This window comes from Erithacus rubecula, assembly GCF_903797595.1.
Source record: "Erithacus rubecula genome assembly, chromosome: 3".
In the NCBI taxonomy this organism is placed as follows: Eukaryota; Metazoa; Chordata; class Aves; order Passeriformes; family Muscicapidae; genus Erithacus; species Erithacus rubecula.
The window spans coordinates 2100476-2117958 of record NC_136689.1 but is presented as its reverse complement, the minus strand read 5'-3'; the positions used below and the strand labels follow the sequence as shown (position 1 = coordinate 2117958).

Below are 17483 nucleotides of genomic sequence, written 5' to 3'. Positions count from 1 at the left end.
GTTAAGGTGATGTCTTAGGATTTAACTTTTATATTTTTTAGATCCTGTGATGCTTTAGTGTATAACTCTAAAACTTCATACTTGTCAGCTGCTGTTCTCCCACTTTATTCAGACAAAACAATTCCTGTCTAGGCCTGAAATTCAAGGACACCTCACTGTCTCAGACCCCCAGGAGATGTAAACAGCAGTGAGTTGAGGTGGGCAAACTTGGAGTAAATTACTTCATTACCTGAAACTTTAATTGGAAGATTAACCCTAATTATATGGGTTGTAATGGAACAAACTTCTACCTGTATGAAAAACTCATGACTATCACCCAGCTTGGGTGTAGCCCCTCTCAGAGGCTTTTGACTGCCCAAGGTTATTGCCCAAGACTGCCCAAGCCTATTGAAAGCTTTTAATAAATACCTGTTTTATTCTCTTCATCTTGCCTAGCCTCTGTTTTAGGTAGCCACTCCAGGGCATCAAATAGAAGAAGACAGCTGATAAAAACTTCTTTCAGCACAAGTTCCCACTGGGTGACATCTTGTACAACACAGCTGTCCCTGCTGGGTGGTCCTGTGTCCAGAGACAGCCTGGCAGGAGCTCCAGGGACCCTCTGACCACCCCCTCACACCATAAGGGACTCTGCCCCTCTTCAGTGCCCACATGGACCAGGTAAACCCACCTCACAAGGCCAAATCTGCAGTTTCACATGTGAATCCCACACTTTTGGCCAATCTGAAGCACCAAGAGCCTTTCTTACCTAATGCCAACCACGGGTTAATGCACAGAATCACAAAAGGGACAGGACTGCTGTGCAATGCATCTCAAGCTGCTTTATTGTTATTTTTTCCTACAAGCATCTTATTACACAGTTGGGACAGCAGAAAGATGCCAGTAGCTCACATCCTCAGCAACAGCCACAGAATATGATGCTACAATGCACTTTTAAACTTTTTTGACCAATCACAAAAAGCAAAGGCATATTGAGAGTAACTCTATCCAACCACTATTAGTGCATGTACCTTTGGTTAAAACAATGCTTGCTTATTTCAAATACAATTATCTGCTTGTATGCCTTAAAACACAGTGCACAGGGCTCCATTTTTAAGCTTAGACCTTCCTAATATCTTGCTAGATATACTTTTCTGCAGCTTAGTTATTCTAGCCAAATGTTAATACACAGACCATTGTTGTGTTTGTCCTTGCTCTCTACATCTCATAGAACTTTTCTGCTGATGTGCCTTGTGCTTTCTGCTTAGCTCTAATTGCAGTTCTGTGTTGGAGTCAGTGAGTCAGGGGTCTCTCTGAATTCTTCAGAGATAAATCAGAGTGTAGGGATTGAATTAAAGCCTTTAGATGGGTTGAAGTATATTAAGCCATTCACACAAAGTAGACATTTAAGTAGAAGTAAGTTACTAAGTTTTAGGGTGAGTTCTAATGCTTTTAGTAAGTGAAAGGTTTCAAATGCCACAGTAGCAGAGCGAGTTCTAGTGAAGGTTGAAACACACTGATATCTTCAGCAAGAGGCTCCAGGCCCACACTTGTAGACAGGACTTACACATAATAGAGCTATAGGAAGAATATTACTGACATTTTTTAGGCAGAGCAAGATAGACTGTATGCATAGTTCTATACATAACCTGGTGTGCTAAGAAATTAGAATTCTAACAGGTTGAGGAGTGGTGGTCTGAGTTTGCATCTTAGCTTGTTGGAAAAATCCTGTATAAGAGTTTGCATTGGGGAGAGTTGGTGCTTTTAGCCATTCTGGCTTCTAGCCATTTGCTTATTGTTATTGCTTTGCCATTGCTTTTTGCCATTGCCTTTTGAGACTGATGTGCTTTGTAATAAGATGTGCTTTTTAACTATTAGCTGCTGTGCTTATTTAAGATAACCCAACAAAGTAGGAGCCAAAAGCTCAGAGTAGGAGCCTGTAGAGCTCCGTTGTTGGTGCCATAGAGCACCGGATCAGAGAACCTCATAGTTCTGTCTCTGAGACCTGTTTTTTTTTTTTTTTTGCAGCTTTCCCAAACCCCTCTGATTTTAAGGATCCCCATGCTTACCTTGGACAGAGAGCTCTGCAATGGTCCTGCTGCCTTCCTTCATCTCACAGATGTAGACAGCATCATCATCGGTGGTGACGTTCTGCACGGTCAGCCGGCGGTACGTGCCCTCCTCCTCGATGTTGTACTTCTTGCTCTGCTGCAGCTTGGTCTCCTCCTTGAACCAAGCTGTCTCTGTCCCAGCAGCGGGCACCTCACACTGGAAGGTGGCAGATTCCTTCTCCCTCACTTCAAGGTCCTTCAGCTTTGCCTTGAAGGGTATGGTGGGTTCTTAAGAGAAAGGAGGAATAAGAGTTTATGAGGAGAGGAAGATTAGATGGGAATTTAGGAAGAAGTTCTTTTCTGTGAAGGTGGTGAGGCCCTAATATAAATTGTCCAGAGAAGCTGTGGCTGCCCCATTCCTGGAAGTGGTAAAGGCCAGGTTGGAATAAAAGGTCTTAAAAGGAATCCTTCTAGAATTGGTTAAATGACAAACAAGGGACATGGGACAGAGCACAGGGCAGAAATTCCAGGTGAGAGTGAACAGCTGAGCTGGTGCTGAGTGATCTGAAAGGGCACAGAGCTGTGAGGAGGCTGTGCATGATCAGATGTGAGGAAAAGCACAAAAGGAGGAGTTTTCTGCTCTCCCCACCAGGACCAAATGCTCTGTATCAATGACAAAAAAAGAAACAGAGAATGATCCCCAGTGTCCCAACTCCTCCAGCAGTGGGGCTACAGTGTTCTGGCTGAGGGCCAAACCCAAGCATAGATCAAACACACAAAGCAGCTGCATGACAGTGAGGGAAGTCATTTCATGAACTGAACAATGTGAATTCCAGTGGCAGCTGTGCTGTGACATCACCCTGACACCCCAGCCCTAAAGTGGAGAAAGGGGAGCTGGACTGGAGAGGACAGCCAGCAGTCAGGGCCACGGGACTGGTGCCACAGCATGTCATACACTTGGATTAGCCAGTGCTGATGCATGAGAGATCATGCCTTGATATGTTACTTCAACTCCCAGTAATGGCTGGGCCAGCTCCCAGCTGGTTTTTGTGACTCCATCCTGCCTCACCACCCTCACAGCAAAGAATTTCTTCCTAATAGCTGATATAAGGCTTCCCTCTTTCTGTTTAAATAAGGTACCAGGCTCTAAAGGCTTGACAGGACAGCTGGAGGGAGCAATGCCAATACCAACCTGCAAATACCTTGGTTGTTATCCTGAGGCTAAAATCTGACAGGGAACCCATGCAATATGTCCAGGAACAGCAAGGTTCCACTAACTCAACACATCAACTTGGTCATTAAAAAAAAAAAAAAAAAAAAAAAAAAGCTTAAATACACCTCAGTTTAAGGCAACTCAAAGTCTTGCCTTGTAAAGCCTCCAGCTGGGTTTGCACAGATCTGCTCTGCCCACACTCCAGATGGTGATTATCCATTTTTCTTTTTTTTCTTGATATTTTTTTTCAGGGTTAGATAAGATATTTTGATGAAATTCTTTGTTCTGAGGGTGGGGAAGCCCTGGCACAGGCTACCTCTGGATCCTTGGAAATGTCCAAGGCCAGGTTGGAAAGGGCTTGGAGCAACCTGGGACAGTGAAAGTGTCCCTGCCCATGGTAGGGGGTGGAAGGAGATGAGGTTTAAGGTCTCTTCCAAGCCAAACCACACTGGAATTCTGTGAGGCCAAGCAAGTTTTGATCAGAAATATGCAGCCCTGTCAGGAGAGAGGCTGGAGTTGGCACTGGGAACACACAGACCTGCACAAGGGCCAAAAAGAAACACAAGCTGCACCTGAGAAGCACACAAGTGTATTCCCATACTAGGAGCAGCTGGCCATATCATTAACCCCTCTCCCTTTACAGTCACTAAGCAGTACCTAAAGTGAAAAAAAAAAAAAAAAATTAAAAAGCTATTCCAGGAAAAAGCTCTTAAACATTCAAGCACAGAAGAGGTGGTTGACTCTCACAAATACATAGCAGTGACAGCCAGGGAAAAGCAGTGCAAGGCTATCTTTGGCAGCTTGGGGTCACAGATATCCCCTGAAAACAACTCTGCTTTCGTCCTGTTGACATGTGAACACACATTTTATCTCCCTCTGAATGGAGCTTCGGAGCAACAGCAGCTGATAAAGTGAATTGAAGCCTGGGATGAACCCAGGGCTTTTGGAGATGTGAGTGTGGTTCCAAAATGTTGTTGGATGCTGCTGGCAACCAGAGAAAAAACAGCCTTGAGGCTTTGCCTTTCTCAAGTCTTTACAAGATCAAGCAATTATAACAATGATTAAGCACCTGCAGGGTGCATGAGAGATGTGATGTTTTGCACAAAGCATGTTTTCAAAGAGGTGTTGCCTTCTTGGACCAATGGGTCTTTTCTATTTTGTTTTGCACGAACTATCCTATATATGTGTGTGTAGTGCTTCTTTATATAAGCTCTCTTTCTCTCTTGCTTCTCCATTAAATGAGGAGCTATGTTGCATTATCCTTTTTGTTGCTCCTATAGCCTTAAAATGCAACACCAAAACCCACCTGCTCCTCCTGAGCAGATTTTCATGCTCTTTACAAGTTCTAGAATATGCCTGGTCAGGCAGAGGGGGCTGATTTGGTTCAAGGGATTACAAAAGGACCATAGATTTGAGAGCAGGCATCCCAAATCATCTGGCCCACAACCAGCACCACACCCAGCTCAGAGAGGTGAAAATAAGAGAAAGTAAGAGCTGCCAAAACCTGCCCACTGGGAAAAACGTGAGAGGCACAGCAGAGCAAAACACTGAGGGAGCACAGAGCAAGAGCAGCTCATGGAATTAGCAGGAAACTGCAAGAACTTAGATCAGAGATTAATTTTGCTGCTTATCCTGAGGAGATATTTCTCCAGTCTGTCATGGGCTTTTTGTTTGGTCCATAGCAAGCAAACTGACAATGAGATGATGTCATTTTTAAAAAGCAAGTCCTGCTGACACATACTTTGCTAAGAATAGGTGCAGCCTGCAAAGAAGCCCAAGATTTTCTTTACCTTATCAAGGCACATCTGTCTTCTGGACCTCACTTTTTCACTTGCCTCCATTTCCTCTTTCTCACATTTATTATTCCAGAGGCAAGTTTTCCCTCTGCCTAATTAAAATGATCCAAGAAAGGTAAGGAAATGGAAAATCCTCTCAGTAAGAGCTGGCTCAAGGTGGATTGACAAGTTTCCACCATCTTGAGCCTTTGATCTTCCTAGTTACTGTGCTTTCCAAATTTCCTTTCTACCTCCTCATTTCTCAAGTTGCAATTTTCTTTCAGATCTCCAATGTGACTGCCAGGACAGGGACCATCCAAAATCACACCTGATCAGAGGGAGGATAAAGTGGCCTCAGCACCAGGGTGTTTTTCCCATCTCCATCCTGTTTGGCTTGCAACCTTTAACCTTCTCATCCAGTATCTGGTTACTTTATTCAGGGACTCCAGTGAACACAGCTTGGCCCAGGGTGGAGACCTGAATTCTGTTCTCACCAAATTTACACACAGCCTAGGGAAATCTCCAAAGCCTTCAGGAAACCCAAGCTGGTTATTTGTGTTCCTCCTGTCCTCCCCACTCTTTGATTTGTTAAAGGTTTATTCTTGGGAAGAATTTCCCCAACTCCTTTTACACATCTCAGTGTATGGATTGTTATTTTATCCCTGTTCCAGACACATTTCTGAATTTAATCAAGCTTCAGTTTCCCTTATTTAGGAGAGTGATTCTCTGCCTTGTAGCTTTGAGATTTAAGTCTGATTCACCAAATCTCATTTAGGAACTGCTCAAAAATCCCCCCCCCCTCTTTTTTTTTCCAGCTCACTGATGTTTAAGGCACAACCTCAGCAGAGTGTTCACAAATGTTGGGTTCCTGGGTCCTTAGGTCCCTAGGATCTAGACTGACAGAATATAGGAGGCTTTCTATGGATGTCCCATCCCTGGAAGTGTTCAAGGCCAGTTTGAACAGGGCCCTGAGTAATCTGATCTGGTGAGTGGCATCTCTGTCCTTGCCAGGGGGTTGGAACCAGATGTCCCTTAAGATCCCTCCCAGCCTAAACCATTCTGATTCCATGGTTCTAAGGCTGGCTGCTTGGGAAATCCAATCTCTCCTACATGGCTGAGCAAAGAGAAGTTTGCATGGCAAGATGATCTCCCTTCCTAAGGCTGATAGCAGGTGAACCAATGGCATCACCAGTGACACAAACAGCAGAATTAAAAGTTTTTCTCACTGCCGCATCATTCTGACCTGTCTTGGAGGGGCTGAGATAAACTTCTGGTGACACAAAGGAGAGTTGTTTAGCAGGGCAGGATTATAACCAACACATGTAGATTTTACATGGCAGCCTTGGACAGGGAGCCAAACATGGTCCAGCATGAAAAAGAAACAATCCATAACATTCCCACATCAGCCTCTATCACAGCTCTGGACAAGGGACACTGATCAATAACCTTTTCCCATGGTGCTTGCTCCCAGCCTGGCTGCTTCCCCTGCTTTTCCCCCCTCCTTTGGAACAGGCTGCAGCCAGGAGTGCAATGAGATAAGCACAGGCAGAGCAGGGGGTGTTTGGTCTTGGGCAGGGAACTGAGCCTGATCCATCCTCAAAGTGATCACCCACCCAAGGGCCAGGATTGATCCTCATCTCTGAGTCCCAGCTCAGGAAGTAATCACAGCTTTATGGGACAGGACAAATGCCATCCCCCCAGCACCTCCAAGGAGCAGCAATAAGTGGGACAAGTGCCAGTGAGTCCCATGGATCAGGTGTCACTGGTGGACACAGGGACTGACCCACTGGTGGGAGAGGCTCTGGATGTAAAAGGAGGTGCTCAAAAAGAGAAAACAGAAAATCAAATAACACCTGAGAGTCTTAAAGATTAGTATGCAACACAGATAATTCCTGCTTATGTGGGTCTCTAATTTATTTCGCTGCCAGTGAAAAATCATCAGTTTTACCATTCAAGTGGCAAAATCTTTTGTCTCTGACAGCTCATTTACAAGTTGGTTGCAAACTGCCTGCTGTCTCCTTGCCAAATGGGAGAGCAGCTGGAAAATTTAGAGCTTCCTGGATTGTCCAAGGCCAGGTTGGACAGGGCTTAGAGCAACCTGTTTTGATGGAAGGTGTCCCTACCCGTGGTAGGACGTTGGAATAAGATTATTTTTAAGATCTCTTTTAATTCAAACCATTCTGGGATTCTATAAAAACTGTGTGCCACACTTCTGTTGCCATTCTGAAGAAGTTGGTCTGACCTTTACAAGAGTGGAGGCAAGCTCCTCACCACTGACTGTGGCAAACAAAGGCATCCTGGGCATGGGAGGTTTTTTGGGAGCATTCAAGGAACACAGACTATCCAGCAACTCAAACCGGGGAAAGGGCGAAGAGCCTGGCAAGAGCCAGACTGCTGGTGGGTCACTGTAAGGAAAACTGAGCTGGATTGTAATTATAGTTGGAGTAGGTCCCCCAAGGGATCCAAGGCAGCCTGACATGCTCATCTTCTAGGAAGGGGTTTCCACTGCTGCTGCAAATGGCATGTCTGAGTAAAGCCCATGGTGAACACAAACCCAGATGTGATTAAAGCCTGGAGGGCGAGACAGGGCATTGGCAGTCACTGACCCAGAGCATGGGAAGGGATCTGTTACACCACTGTAAAACCAGCACTGACAGGAGCTTAGGGATCTGCTGCATCCCTACAACCAGACATTCTATATCATCCCCCCTGCCTAGCACCTCTTTACTGCCCTTCCTAAAAACCACCAGCAATGGGACTCCCTCTCCAGTCCACCTATGCAAATGCATGAGCCCTTTTCACCTTTCCACACCTGAACACGCTCCCCTGCAGCAGTTTGGAGGCAGAATTTTTGCTCAAACCCCCACTCAAAGCTGTGAGAAGCACAACCACCCACCTTTGACAGTGACCAGCACGGAGCTGTAGGTCTGCCCCGCCAGGTTGGAAGCCGTGCAGGTGTACAGCCCATTGTCCGTCTGCTTGCAGAAGAGGATCTTCAGCACAAAGTTCTCCTGGTCATCCTCGTAGATGACGTGGCGCCGGCCTTCCAGGATCACCTGGTTGTCCTTCTTCCAGACGATGACGGGCTTGGGCTCGCCGGTGACGTAGCAGCTGAGCTTGGCGTGCTTGCCCTCGGTGACGCTGCAGGTGCGGGTCAGAGCCCCGAAGGCGGCGTTGCGGCCGCCCTTGGCCAGTCCTGCCGCCCGCTCGTAGTCCCTGCACAGCCCGTAGCCGATGCTGGACAGCCCCTCCACTGCAGAGTGGGCAGAGGTTGAGTCAAGAGTCCCGTGGGAGCTGTCTGTCTTCCTGATCTCCTCCCGTCTCTTCTGCAGGTGGGACAGCAAGGAGGCTGTCTTGCCACAGCTGCTGTCCAAGCTGCTGCTGCCCGGGTTGGAGGAGCCGTGCTTTTCCACCACCAGCGCTGCCGAGGCGCTGGCGGAGCCGATGAGGTTCTCTGCCCGGCAGGTGTAGGTGCCACTGTCCCCCAGCTGGGCACACTGGATGGTGAGAGCGTTGGATTCTCCAGCAGACTCGATCTGGAAGCGTCCAGCATCCGCCTTGTTCCTCAGGTACCTCCCGTCCTTCTCCCAGTTCACCGAGAGGGGAGGGCTGCCCTGCACTTTGCATTTGAACATGGCATCTTCTCCCAAGGTGACTTTGATGTTGGAAGGTTTCTGGATGAAGTAAGGAGCTGACTCTGTGACTGTGGTCTCCTGTCCCACTTGGATGCTGACAGCAGCAAAAGCCTCCCCGATGGTGTTCTTGGCCCGGCAGATGTACTGGCCACTGTCCTCCAGGCTCAGGTCGTAGATGGTGAGCCGATACAAATCCCCATCCTCTGTGGTTTTAAACCTTCCCCCAGACTGCACTGGAAGTTTATCCTTTTCCCAGCTCACCACTGGGATGGGGTTCCCGACGATCTGGCAGCTCAGGGTGGCATCCTTCCCTACAGACACCATAAACGCCTTGGGCCGGGTCAGGAAGCGCGGGACCCCGCAGAGAGAGCTGTAATCCATCCTGGCCTCCTGCCTGCAGGGGACAGAGAAAAGGGTCAGGAGAGAGCAGGGCACGGGGGCTATCACTGTGTTTGTCACCTGGAACCTCCCTGTTTTCAATGCCCTTCTCATCGTGGGTGAGAAGGTTTTGGAATATTAGTGGTGTTGGGGATTTCTTGTATTTGAGGTTAATAAACTGCTGCATAAGGTAGCTCACTTCCCCACAGAGCCTATGGGGAAAAAAAAGAGAACTCTTTGGGCTGTTCATATAGAAGGAATATTATTGGTGTTTAGGATTTCTTGTATTTGAGGTCAATAAACTGCTGCTCACTTCCCCACAGATCCTCTAGGCAAGAGAACTCTTTGGGCTGTTCATACAGAAGGAACATCACGACACCCTTCATCTGTGGCACTCAGAGAGGGACCTGCACTAAAGCTGTGTCACAGATGGGCTGGCTCTGCAGCCACAAGGAACAAACTGGACACTAAATTCTCAGAGATGTGTCTGCCCATCAAGACACTGCCTCCATCACACAATGGTTTGGGTTGGAAGGGACCTTGAAGATCATCTCATTCCAGCCCCCAGCCATGGGAAGGGATGTCACCCCCCAGACCAGGTTATCCAAGAAGATTTCAGTGCAGCATTTCTCTTCAAGCTGTTTAACCTCTTTGTCCTCATGATGCCAAACCCCCTCTGTCCTGGCAGCTCCTGTCTGAGCCATGGGAATGCTCCTTCTCCAGGTGAGCACATCCCTGCTTTTTTACCTTCAAAGTGCTGCACCCAGCAGAAGGACCAGGGCTCTGGGTGCTGTAACTCAGAAAGGAAATAAAACCCAGTCAGGGAGACAGAAATATCCTTCTTAATCCTGCAGCAGTTTGGCTTCTCTGCTGGCCACACATCCACCCACTCTCTCACCCAATGGCAGGTGCTCTCACCATCTCCCCCCCAGCTCCAGCAGAAATCAATAGGAGCAGGCCAAAACCCTGCTTTAATTTCTTAAATCACATTTTCTCCATCTTCCTCAAGCTCCTGTTAGTGCATTTCTGTTAATGCACAAATCACTGATGGCATCAGGGAGTGAGGGTTGGATCCACCTCCTGCATGACCTTGGGAAAAAATCACTTATTTTCCCAATTTTTGTCTGCCCTCCCACTTTTTCATATCAAGGATGGGCTCACAAATAATTATGTGGACAGTATATATGACAATGTACATGCTGAGGTAAATGACAAATTTTGCATGAAAATTACTAACAGATTGCAGATTTCATTCCATTTATGCTGCTGGGGATTGAAAAATACAAGTTACCATTAAATCCATATACGGGAAAAGGGGTGGCACAAAAACACAAAATGGTATTTGTTTTGAGAGCCCAAGAAACTTTAGGAAAACTGCCTCAGACACAGGGTGGGATTCTTGGAGTTGTCCTAAGCAAGGCCAGGAGTTGGACTCAGTGGTCTTTGTGGGTCCCTTCCAGCTCTGGATATTCTATGATTTTGTGATCATTGATATCATTCAAGACAGCATTGCTGAGCCAAACTTCCAATTTCATCTGGGTAACACATCTAAGGCAAAACCAAATGTAATCTTTCTACTTTTAACAGCAAATATGCACCATGCCCTGTCCTATCCTGTATCTCCTGCTGCAAACACACAAAGTTACAAGAAGCAAACAATGACTTTTCCTTTTAGATAAGTTCAATCCTTTCTAAACTAATTCAGTTTTCGTTGCTTTTGTTTCCCAGTGTTGAGAAAATTTCATTACTCTGCCACAAATCTTTAGAAAATAAAGAAACGGGTTTCAAAAACTGAATCTGGGAGGGGAAAAAATGTAATGGGGAAAAATTACTTTTAGTAAATGCTAACAGGTTAAAGAATGATTGAATTCCAGTCATCAGTGCTAAGACCAACTGACTTTCTGCTAAGTGAAAACACATAGAGATCTGTCTTAAATACACACATTTCTTTTCCTCTTGGTCTCAAACTGATCTAAAAATCTGTGAATTAGTTTGAACTTCTCTGGACCCTCCTAATACCTCCAACCTCTGCCCTCAGTTGAGCTTTAAAACACATTTTCCATAAATGCTCGTGAAGCTGCAAGCAGAGAAGCTGCATGAATGGTTAGAAGGGGCAGACAGGAGCCTGGGGCTTGAGCCAAAGCACACTGAAGTCAGTGGAAATTTCCACTGAAGTCAACTGATTGACAAACAGAGTGGTCTGCTCGTTTGGGGAAGGACCACTTCAGTGTTCAGAAGGAGAAGCTGAGGTTGAGCTCAACTCTGGAGAGCCCAGCAGAACCATTCATTGCATTAACTAAGAGTTAACAATTAAAACACAGAGTCACAGTTCATGCCCTAATATCTCCCAGCCATTAGCTTGAATTTCAGTGCCACCAAACACTTGGATTCACTGCCATGTCTCACCCTTCCTGGGCTCCTATTGGGTCTAATAGATGCATCACTCTGACTTATTTTCCAGCTTTGTAGTGTCAAAAAGAGAAGAAAAATCGAGTTGCTCTATCCAACTGGGCTCTACACAACGAGGACAAGTGCCTGGAGCACTGATGTGACTACAGGGACACAAGAGGAGCTGCTTGGGAACCAGCCAGGAACCACCCAGGCTTCCCTCATCCCACCTGGGTGCTGTTTCCATCACCTGGCCCCAGGACACCTTTCTGTGCCTGCAGGAGAGCTCTGCTCTGTTGGAGCACAGGGAGAGCTCTCAAAGCCTGGCTCTTACAGGGGCAGCAATGCTGCTCACTCCCTAAAGTGCATCCTTCTCTCCCTGCCCTTCTGTGCTGAGCTGTGCCCAAACACGTCCCAGCTGCTCCCTGCTACCTCTGGGAGTCAGGAACAGTCAAAAACAGAGAAGCTCCTGCACCAGATGCCTGTTGGTTTTGTCTCTTGTGTTGGTTGATATGGCCAGCAATGTGAATTCTGTCCCCATCTGCTGCAGCCGGGTGGGGCAGTGCCCCTGATCTCCTGGCACACATTCTCTGCTAATGGGCCATCTTTAAACCAGCTGGGCAATCATCTTTATCTTCCCACAGCCCATCCTCCCTCCAGGAGATATCTCCTGTTCATGGCCAGTGAGTCCCAGTGCATGGCTGATAAAATTCCATCATCCCACTGGGAGATGCTCCAGCCAGGGCAGGAGCCAAGCCTTTCCTACCCAGAGAAAAACTGAGATTTTGGACACCAAGGCACCTTCTTTCCACTGGATTCCAGAGGAAAGCCAGACCTTTCCACATCATCCCTGGAGCTTCAGAGGAAACTGCACCTTCTCCAGGAGCACTGCTCCAGCTGAACCACATCTGCCCCTGCAGGAGGATGCAGCACCATGGAATGGGACTGTGCCACCACCCTGACTGACTGACTGTGTCAGCTTGGATTCTGACTCTGGCAGTGTTTGGGATTGTTCTTTGTAATACTGCATTTCTATTTTAATTTTCCTAGTAAAGAACTGTTATTCATATTTCCCATACCTTTGCCTGAGAGCCCCTTAATTTCAAAATTATAATAATAATTTTGGAAGAAGGGGGTTTATATTCTCCATTTCAAAGTGAAGCTTCTGCTTTTATTGGCAGAGACCTGTCCTTCAAACCAGGACACCTCTGAACCAAACTGCTGCAGAAAATCCAAAAAGAAGTTTCTTCTCAGTGGCCTCAAGGTCCAGCCTCCCTCCCCCATGGCTCCCAAAAACTCATCTGGTGTTTGCAGCTCACTTCTCCCCATCCAATAAAAGGTCCACAGACCTTCTAGAGTGAGGTGAAAACCCACATGCCCTGCTTTTACCTGCACCTCCAGCAGCTTTCACCACGTGCCCTCACACTCTAAGGTTTTTACACCACTGTGAATGGGCAGGATGCCAGAAGAAAATCCAGGGATCAGTGAAAAGAGTGCATGCTCATCATTATTTTAGCAATTTTTCTAACATGGAAAGAAAAATCAGGGTTTATTCCTTGCTCTGCCGGTGGCCTGCTTTTATAATTATGAGAAAGGCACTCCAGTTCTTGTATCTTTAGTCCTCATCTGAAAAAAAGGGGGGGGTAAACTTGTTTTATGGGTGTGGGGAACATGAAACCCAGTAAGAGGCATGAAATCCTAACCTGCAGCAAGGATGAGGCTGTGCATGTATCTAACACATCTAACAAAATAGGCTGCACAAGATAAATTACATTTTATAATTTCGAATGGGATAAAACACATCACACTGGATTACCATGATAAATAGATTTAGGAGCCAGGAGAGGATAGATTGTGAAAGCACTGAAAGGACAAGATTTAATATTTCTACTGTGTACCTTGCCAATCAACTTATTCAATAATTACCCTGATTTCAATTATTTGCATATTCATTCAAACTTCAGAAAAGCCCAATAATTCTGAAACTTAAAAAAAAAAAAAAAAAAAGTAACTCTCTGTAAGTGCCAGGACAGCTCCCTTGGAAGCAACAGGACCAGCAACAAAGCATGAATAAAGCTAGTCAATGCAAATGCCCTTTCCAATAAATCTCAGACATTTGCCAGTGTCATATTTCCCCATGTAATCCCTCTGTGATTAATCATTTGCAGCAGAGCTCACATTCCCATCTGGGGCATTTCTGAGCACGCCAAAGGCAAACTGGCAGCACTTATCATTTTGCTTATGTCTTTATTCATTTGGATTTTCCCTGGTTTGTGTTTGGGGAAGGAGGCAGAGCTGCACAGAGCTGTCAGATAATGCAAATAAATCACTGCCCAGCTGCTCTGGGCACCCTGTGCCAGGGCTCACCACCCTCACAGGGAACAATTAATTCCTAATATTCAATCCAACTCTGCACCCTTTGGCACTGTAAAGCTGCTCCCCCTCATCCTGTCCCCTCATCCCTTATCCCAAATCCCTCTCCAGATTTTCTGGAGCCCCTTCTCCTCTCCAAACTGGACATCCTCTCCTCTCTCCATCCCAGCCTCCAGGGATTCCCTGTGCACTGCTGGCTGATGGGTTGGTTTCATGCTGTTTGATTAATGCTGATCTGCACCTGGAAAAGCTTCAGCAGTTCAGAGAAGGCAAAATTTACCCCTCATGGTAAATTTCCCCCAGCAACTTGTGATGAAGCTCTTGGTCTGAGAGAGGACAGGGGTAGGTAACAGGGTATTCTCTGTCCAAGCCTTTCCATTTGAGAATTAGAGAATTCTGTCCACCAGGACTCAGGGCAAAGAGCAAAAAGCACCTGCAATCCATGTCATAAAATATTCCCAAGATAAAGGTGAACAGCAAAATTAAAGATTTTGGAAACATAATTAAACCTAAAAGATCACCAAGGTCCAAACACAGATCAGAAAAACAGAATTCCTCTCAACACCACATTAGGGCCCATTTGCTCATTTCCTCACTCCTTTTACCCTTTCTTTGTCCGAGTCAAAATATGCTCATTTGAGGTATTTTTCTTGCCTTTGGAGTTTATGTTTCCTGCACTTCCTCTGCAACAGTAAATTCTAATCCTCTCACTCCTTTTCCTGACAGGAAAGGCAGGATTTATGGGGAGTCTCCTGTCCCTGAACCCTGAGCTTTCAAAGAACATCCCTGAAACAGAAGCCCCAGATAAAAATCAAGGCAGCACTGCTATTACTGTAGTTTACATGACTTATCTGCCTGTATTGTTCCATCTAAAAACACCAGGAAATGGAATCCGTGGGTGGGAAGGGAAGTCGATGAGTTGTCAAATGGGAAGTTTGGGTTCCCTTTGATGTTTAAAATTCTGCTGAGGGAAAACAGCAATAACCCAGCTGCCCTGTCTTCCAGCAGCCTCCCAGGGAAGGGACAGCTTTGGAATAACTCAAGTGTCAGCTGCAGGCTGGGTGACATCAGCCAGGCTCTGGTGGCTCTGAGAGCCATCCCAGCAGACAGGGAGCTCTGGGGGTGAAATGCATACCAGCACAGCCAGTGCTCCCTGCCCAGGACACCCCTAAATCAGGGCTGAGCACAGATCTGTGCCCTAATCCAGGCAGGCAGGATTTATCCTGCTCCAGCAGAGCAGGAACGGGATCTGGGGGTGAGGAGCTGGGCACAGGGCTTAGCTTGGGCTACTCTGAATTCCTCTTCAGTGAGGGAGAAGCGATTTTGGCATGTCCAAAGGTCACTGGATGAGCAGATGGGAGAGGTTTCTGTGGTGGGTCAGTCACTGGACTCAGGGAACCTGCAGCACACGAAGCATTTTGCAAGGAGCTCCAAACTCAGGCTTGTCTGCATTCCCTCCCATCCTCAGCCCCCATCCTAAGCCAAAATCCATGGGAGATGTTGAGGGAAAGTTCATGGCAGGTCAGGTGCTGACATGGTGTTAAACATGGTGAGCAGCCCTCAGGGAAAAGGAGAAGCTGGAGACAATTCCTGACCTTCAGGGTAGGGCTAAATATGCACCAAGTGCCTCAGAGGGACCTGCACCCCTCATATTCCCCCTATTAATCCCTTATCAATAACCTGGATGTTCCCAGTGATTGGTAGCAATCAAGGGTCCAATCATTTAAAAAATTCAAATGAGCAAGAACGAATTGTGTTTGTGCACAGCAAGGGGGTCAGAGACCTTCAACAGCACACATTTCATAAAAACCAGGAGAGATTCTAGCCACTTAGATGGTTTATATGCTTAAAACACTTATTATCTTGCCTCTCTACAGATGCAGTATCTTATGAAACTCATCCCACTTTCAACTGCCTGGGCAGAAACAATTTTCCATCAACACACAGCTCCAAGAAACTCAATGCAGGGAAAGGATTTTATCCTCCTTGGGTTTTACTGCAACATGGGGACTTCACATTCCACCCTTGATGGAGCTACAAAACCACCCCTGGAACTTCCAAAGGCTAAAAAGTCTCAGAGCAGCCCCTCAAGGCTCCACAGCACCCACTTTTATTTTTCTGAGCCTCCCAAGGCTGCTCTGACAAGAGCAAAAGGACAAAGCATCAGGGAGGTCTGGGATGCTCACTCCTGTTCTGTGGGGCTGAGAATAAAGGAGACAAATGAAGAGAAAAGACACAAATTCTGGGGTTTCCCACCCAGGAGACAGAAAAGGAGAGATGTAAATCTAAAGGCTTCATCACAAATTTCACCCAACTGCATTTTGCTTTACACACAGCCCTGGAGAGAAGCAGGTGTGGCAGAACCCCAGAAGGAAAAAAAAAAAAAAAAAACAAAACCAAAGAAACAAAACAAACAAACAAACAAAAAAAAATTAACCAACCAAACAAAAAACCCACAAAAACGAACAAACAAACAAAAAAACAGACTTGCAAAGGTAGAAATGCTCCTGTTTTATCCCATGTGATTTCCTGCACCAGGGAGCTGCAGGATCACAGCTCCCATATGGACAAAGAATTCCCTTGGTGACAATCAGCCGTGGCTCCCACCTAAGCCCTTGTATTTTAACAAGTGCACGTCATTGTCATTACAGTCACTCCACCCCATTGAGCTGTAGGGCCCAAAATAGCCTCAGCTGTCCAGCTCCATCTCTGCCCATCTCCTCAGAGCCATGTGCAGAAATGGCAGGAGGGTGGGGGGCTGCAGAGTCAATCTATTGACACCAGAGAGGGGCTCAGAGGGGAAGAAAGTCCTGGATGGAGAGAAAACCTGCTCTGAGATTATGCCCTGGAAATAAAACTTTCCCAAACCTTCCCTTCTGCCACCTCTCCATATGTTTTCCAGGCTCTCCATGCACAGTGCTGTCTCAGATTTGGGGACAAAGTGGATCACATTGAGTCTACAGCTGCAAACCTGATTTTTTTTTCACTTTTGCCCCCTGGAGGCTGATCTTTCTTCAGAAGGAATTAAGCAGAACAATCCATATTTGGCTCAGAGCAAAGGAAAGATGGATTTACTACCTGCACCTTCAGCTCCATCCCCAAATATGTTTGATAAAGCAAAATATCCTCCACAAACAAAACAACCTCACCCCTCCCTCAGCTACCAGCAACCTTCTCCACTTCCTGCATCCCCAAATCCATCTCTCCTTAGCTGAAGGTTTTGGTCTTACCTGGAGTCTTGTGTGAGTCTGAGGAGGACAAAGCTCCAGGCAGAAGAAGAAAAAGCTGATTCCTACTGGGATGAAAGGAGGGGGAAGAGGGAAGAGGGGAACAGAGGACATGGGGAGACCATGGTGGCTTGGGGTTCCCCCCCCCCCTTTCCCCTCCAGGGAAATAAAACAGAAACCCCAGCGATGGCAGGGAGGTGCAGCAGGTCCCCCCAAGTCCCCTGGCAGTGGCTCTGCTGCCCAGGGTTAGGCTGTGCCACCCCCCTGACCCTCCTCTGGGTTGTCCTCCCCCAGTCAAATCGCTGGCGTGCTTCTCTTGCCCTCCACAGCCCAGCTCCAAAATAGCTCTGGGTGTCATTTACCAGGAGATTAAATTTCCTGCAGGGCTGAGGCAAAAGGGCAGCGTTTTAGGGACAGCCCAGCAGCAGGAGAGGGGGCAAAACCCCCATCAGGAGGTGTTTGGGTGG

At 46.8% G+C, this 17483-nt stretch overlaps 1 protein-coding gene across 1 annotated transcript in view; it reads right to left on the bottom strand.

Moving 5' to 3' along the window:
* OBSCN (obscurin, cytoskeletal calmodulin and titin-interacting RhoGEF) overlaps positions 1-17270 on the bottom strand; it is a 176748-nt gene extending 159478 nt beyond the window's left edge. Inside the window, 3 exon segments of the mRNA XM_079300531.1 lie at positions 2046-2315; positions 7912-9044; positions 17020-17270. Of these exon segments, the coding sequence (XP_079156657.1) occupies positions 2046-2315; positions 7912-9031 (1390 nt within the window). The 5' untranslated portion in view covers positions 9032-9044; positions 17020-17270.
* Between the last annotated feature and the right edge of the window lie 213 nt (positions 17271-17483).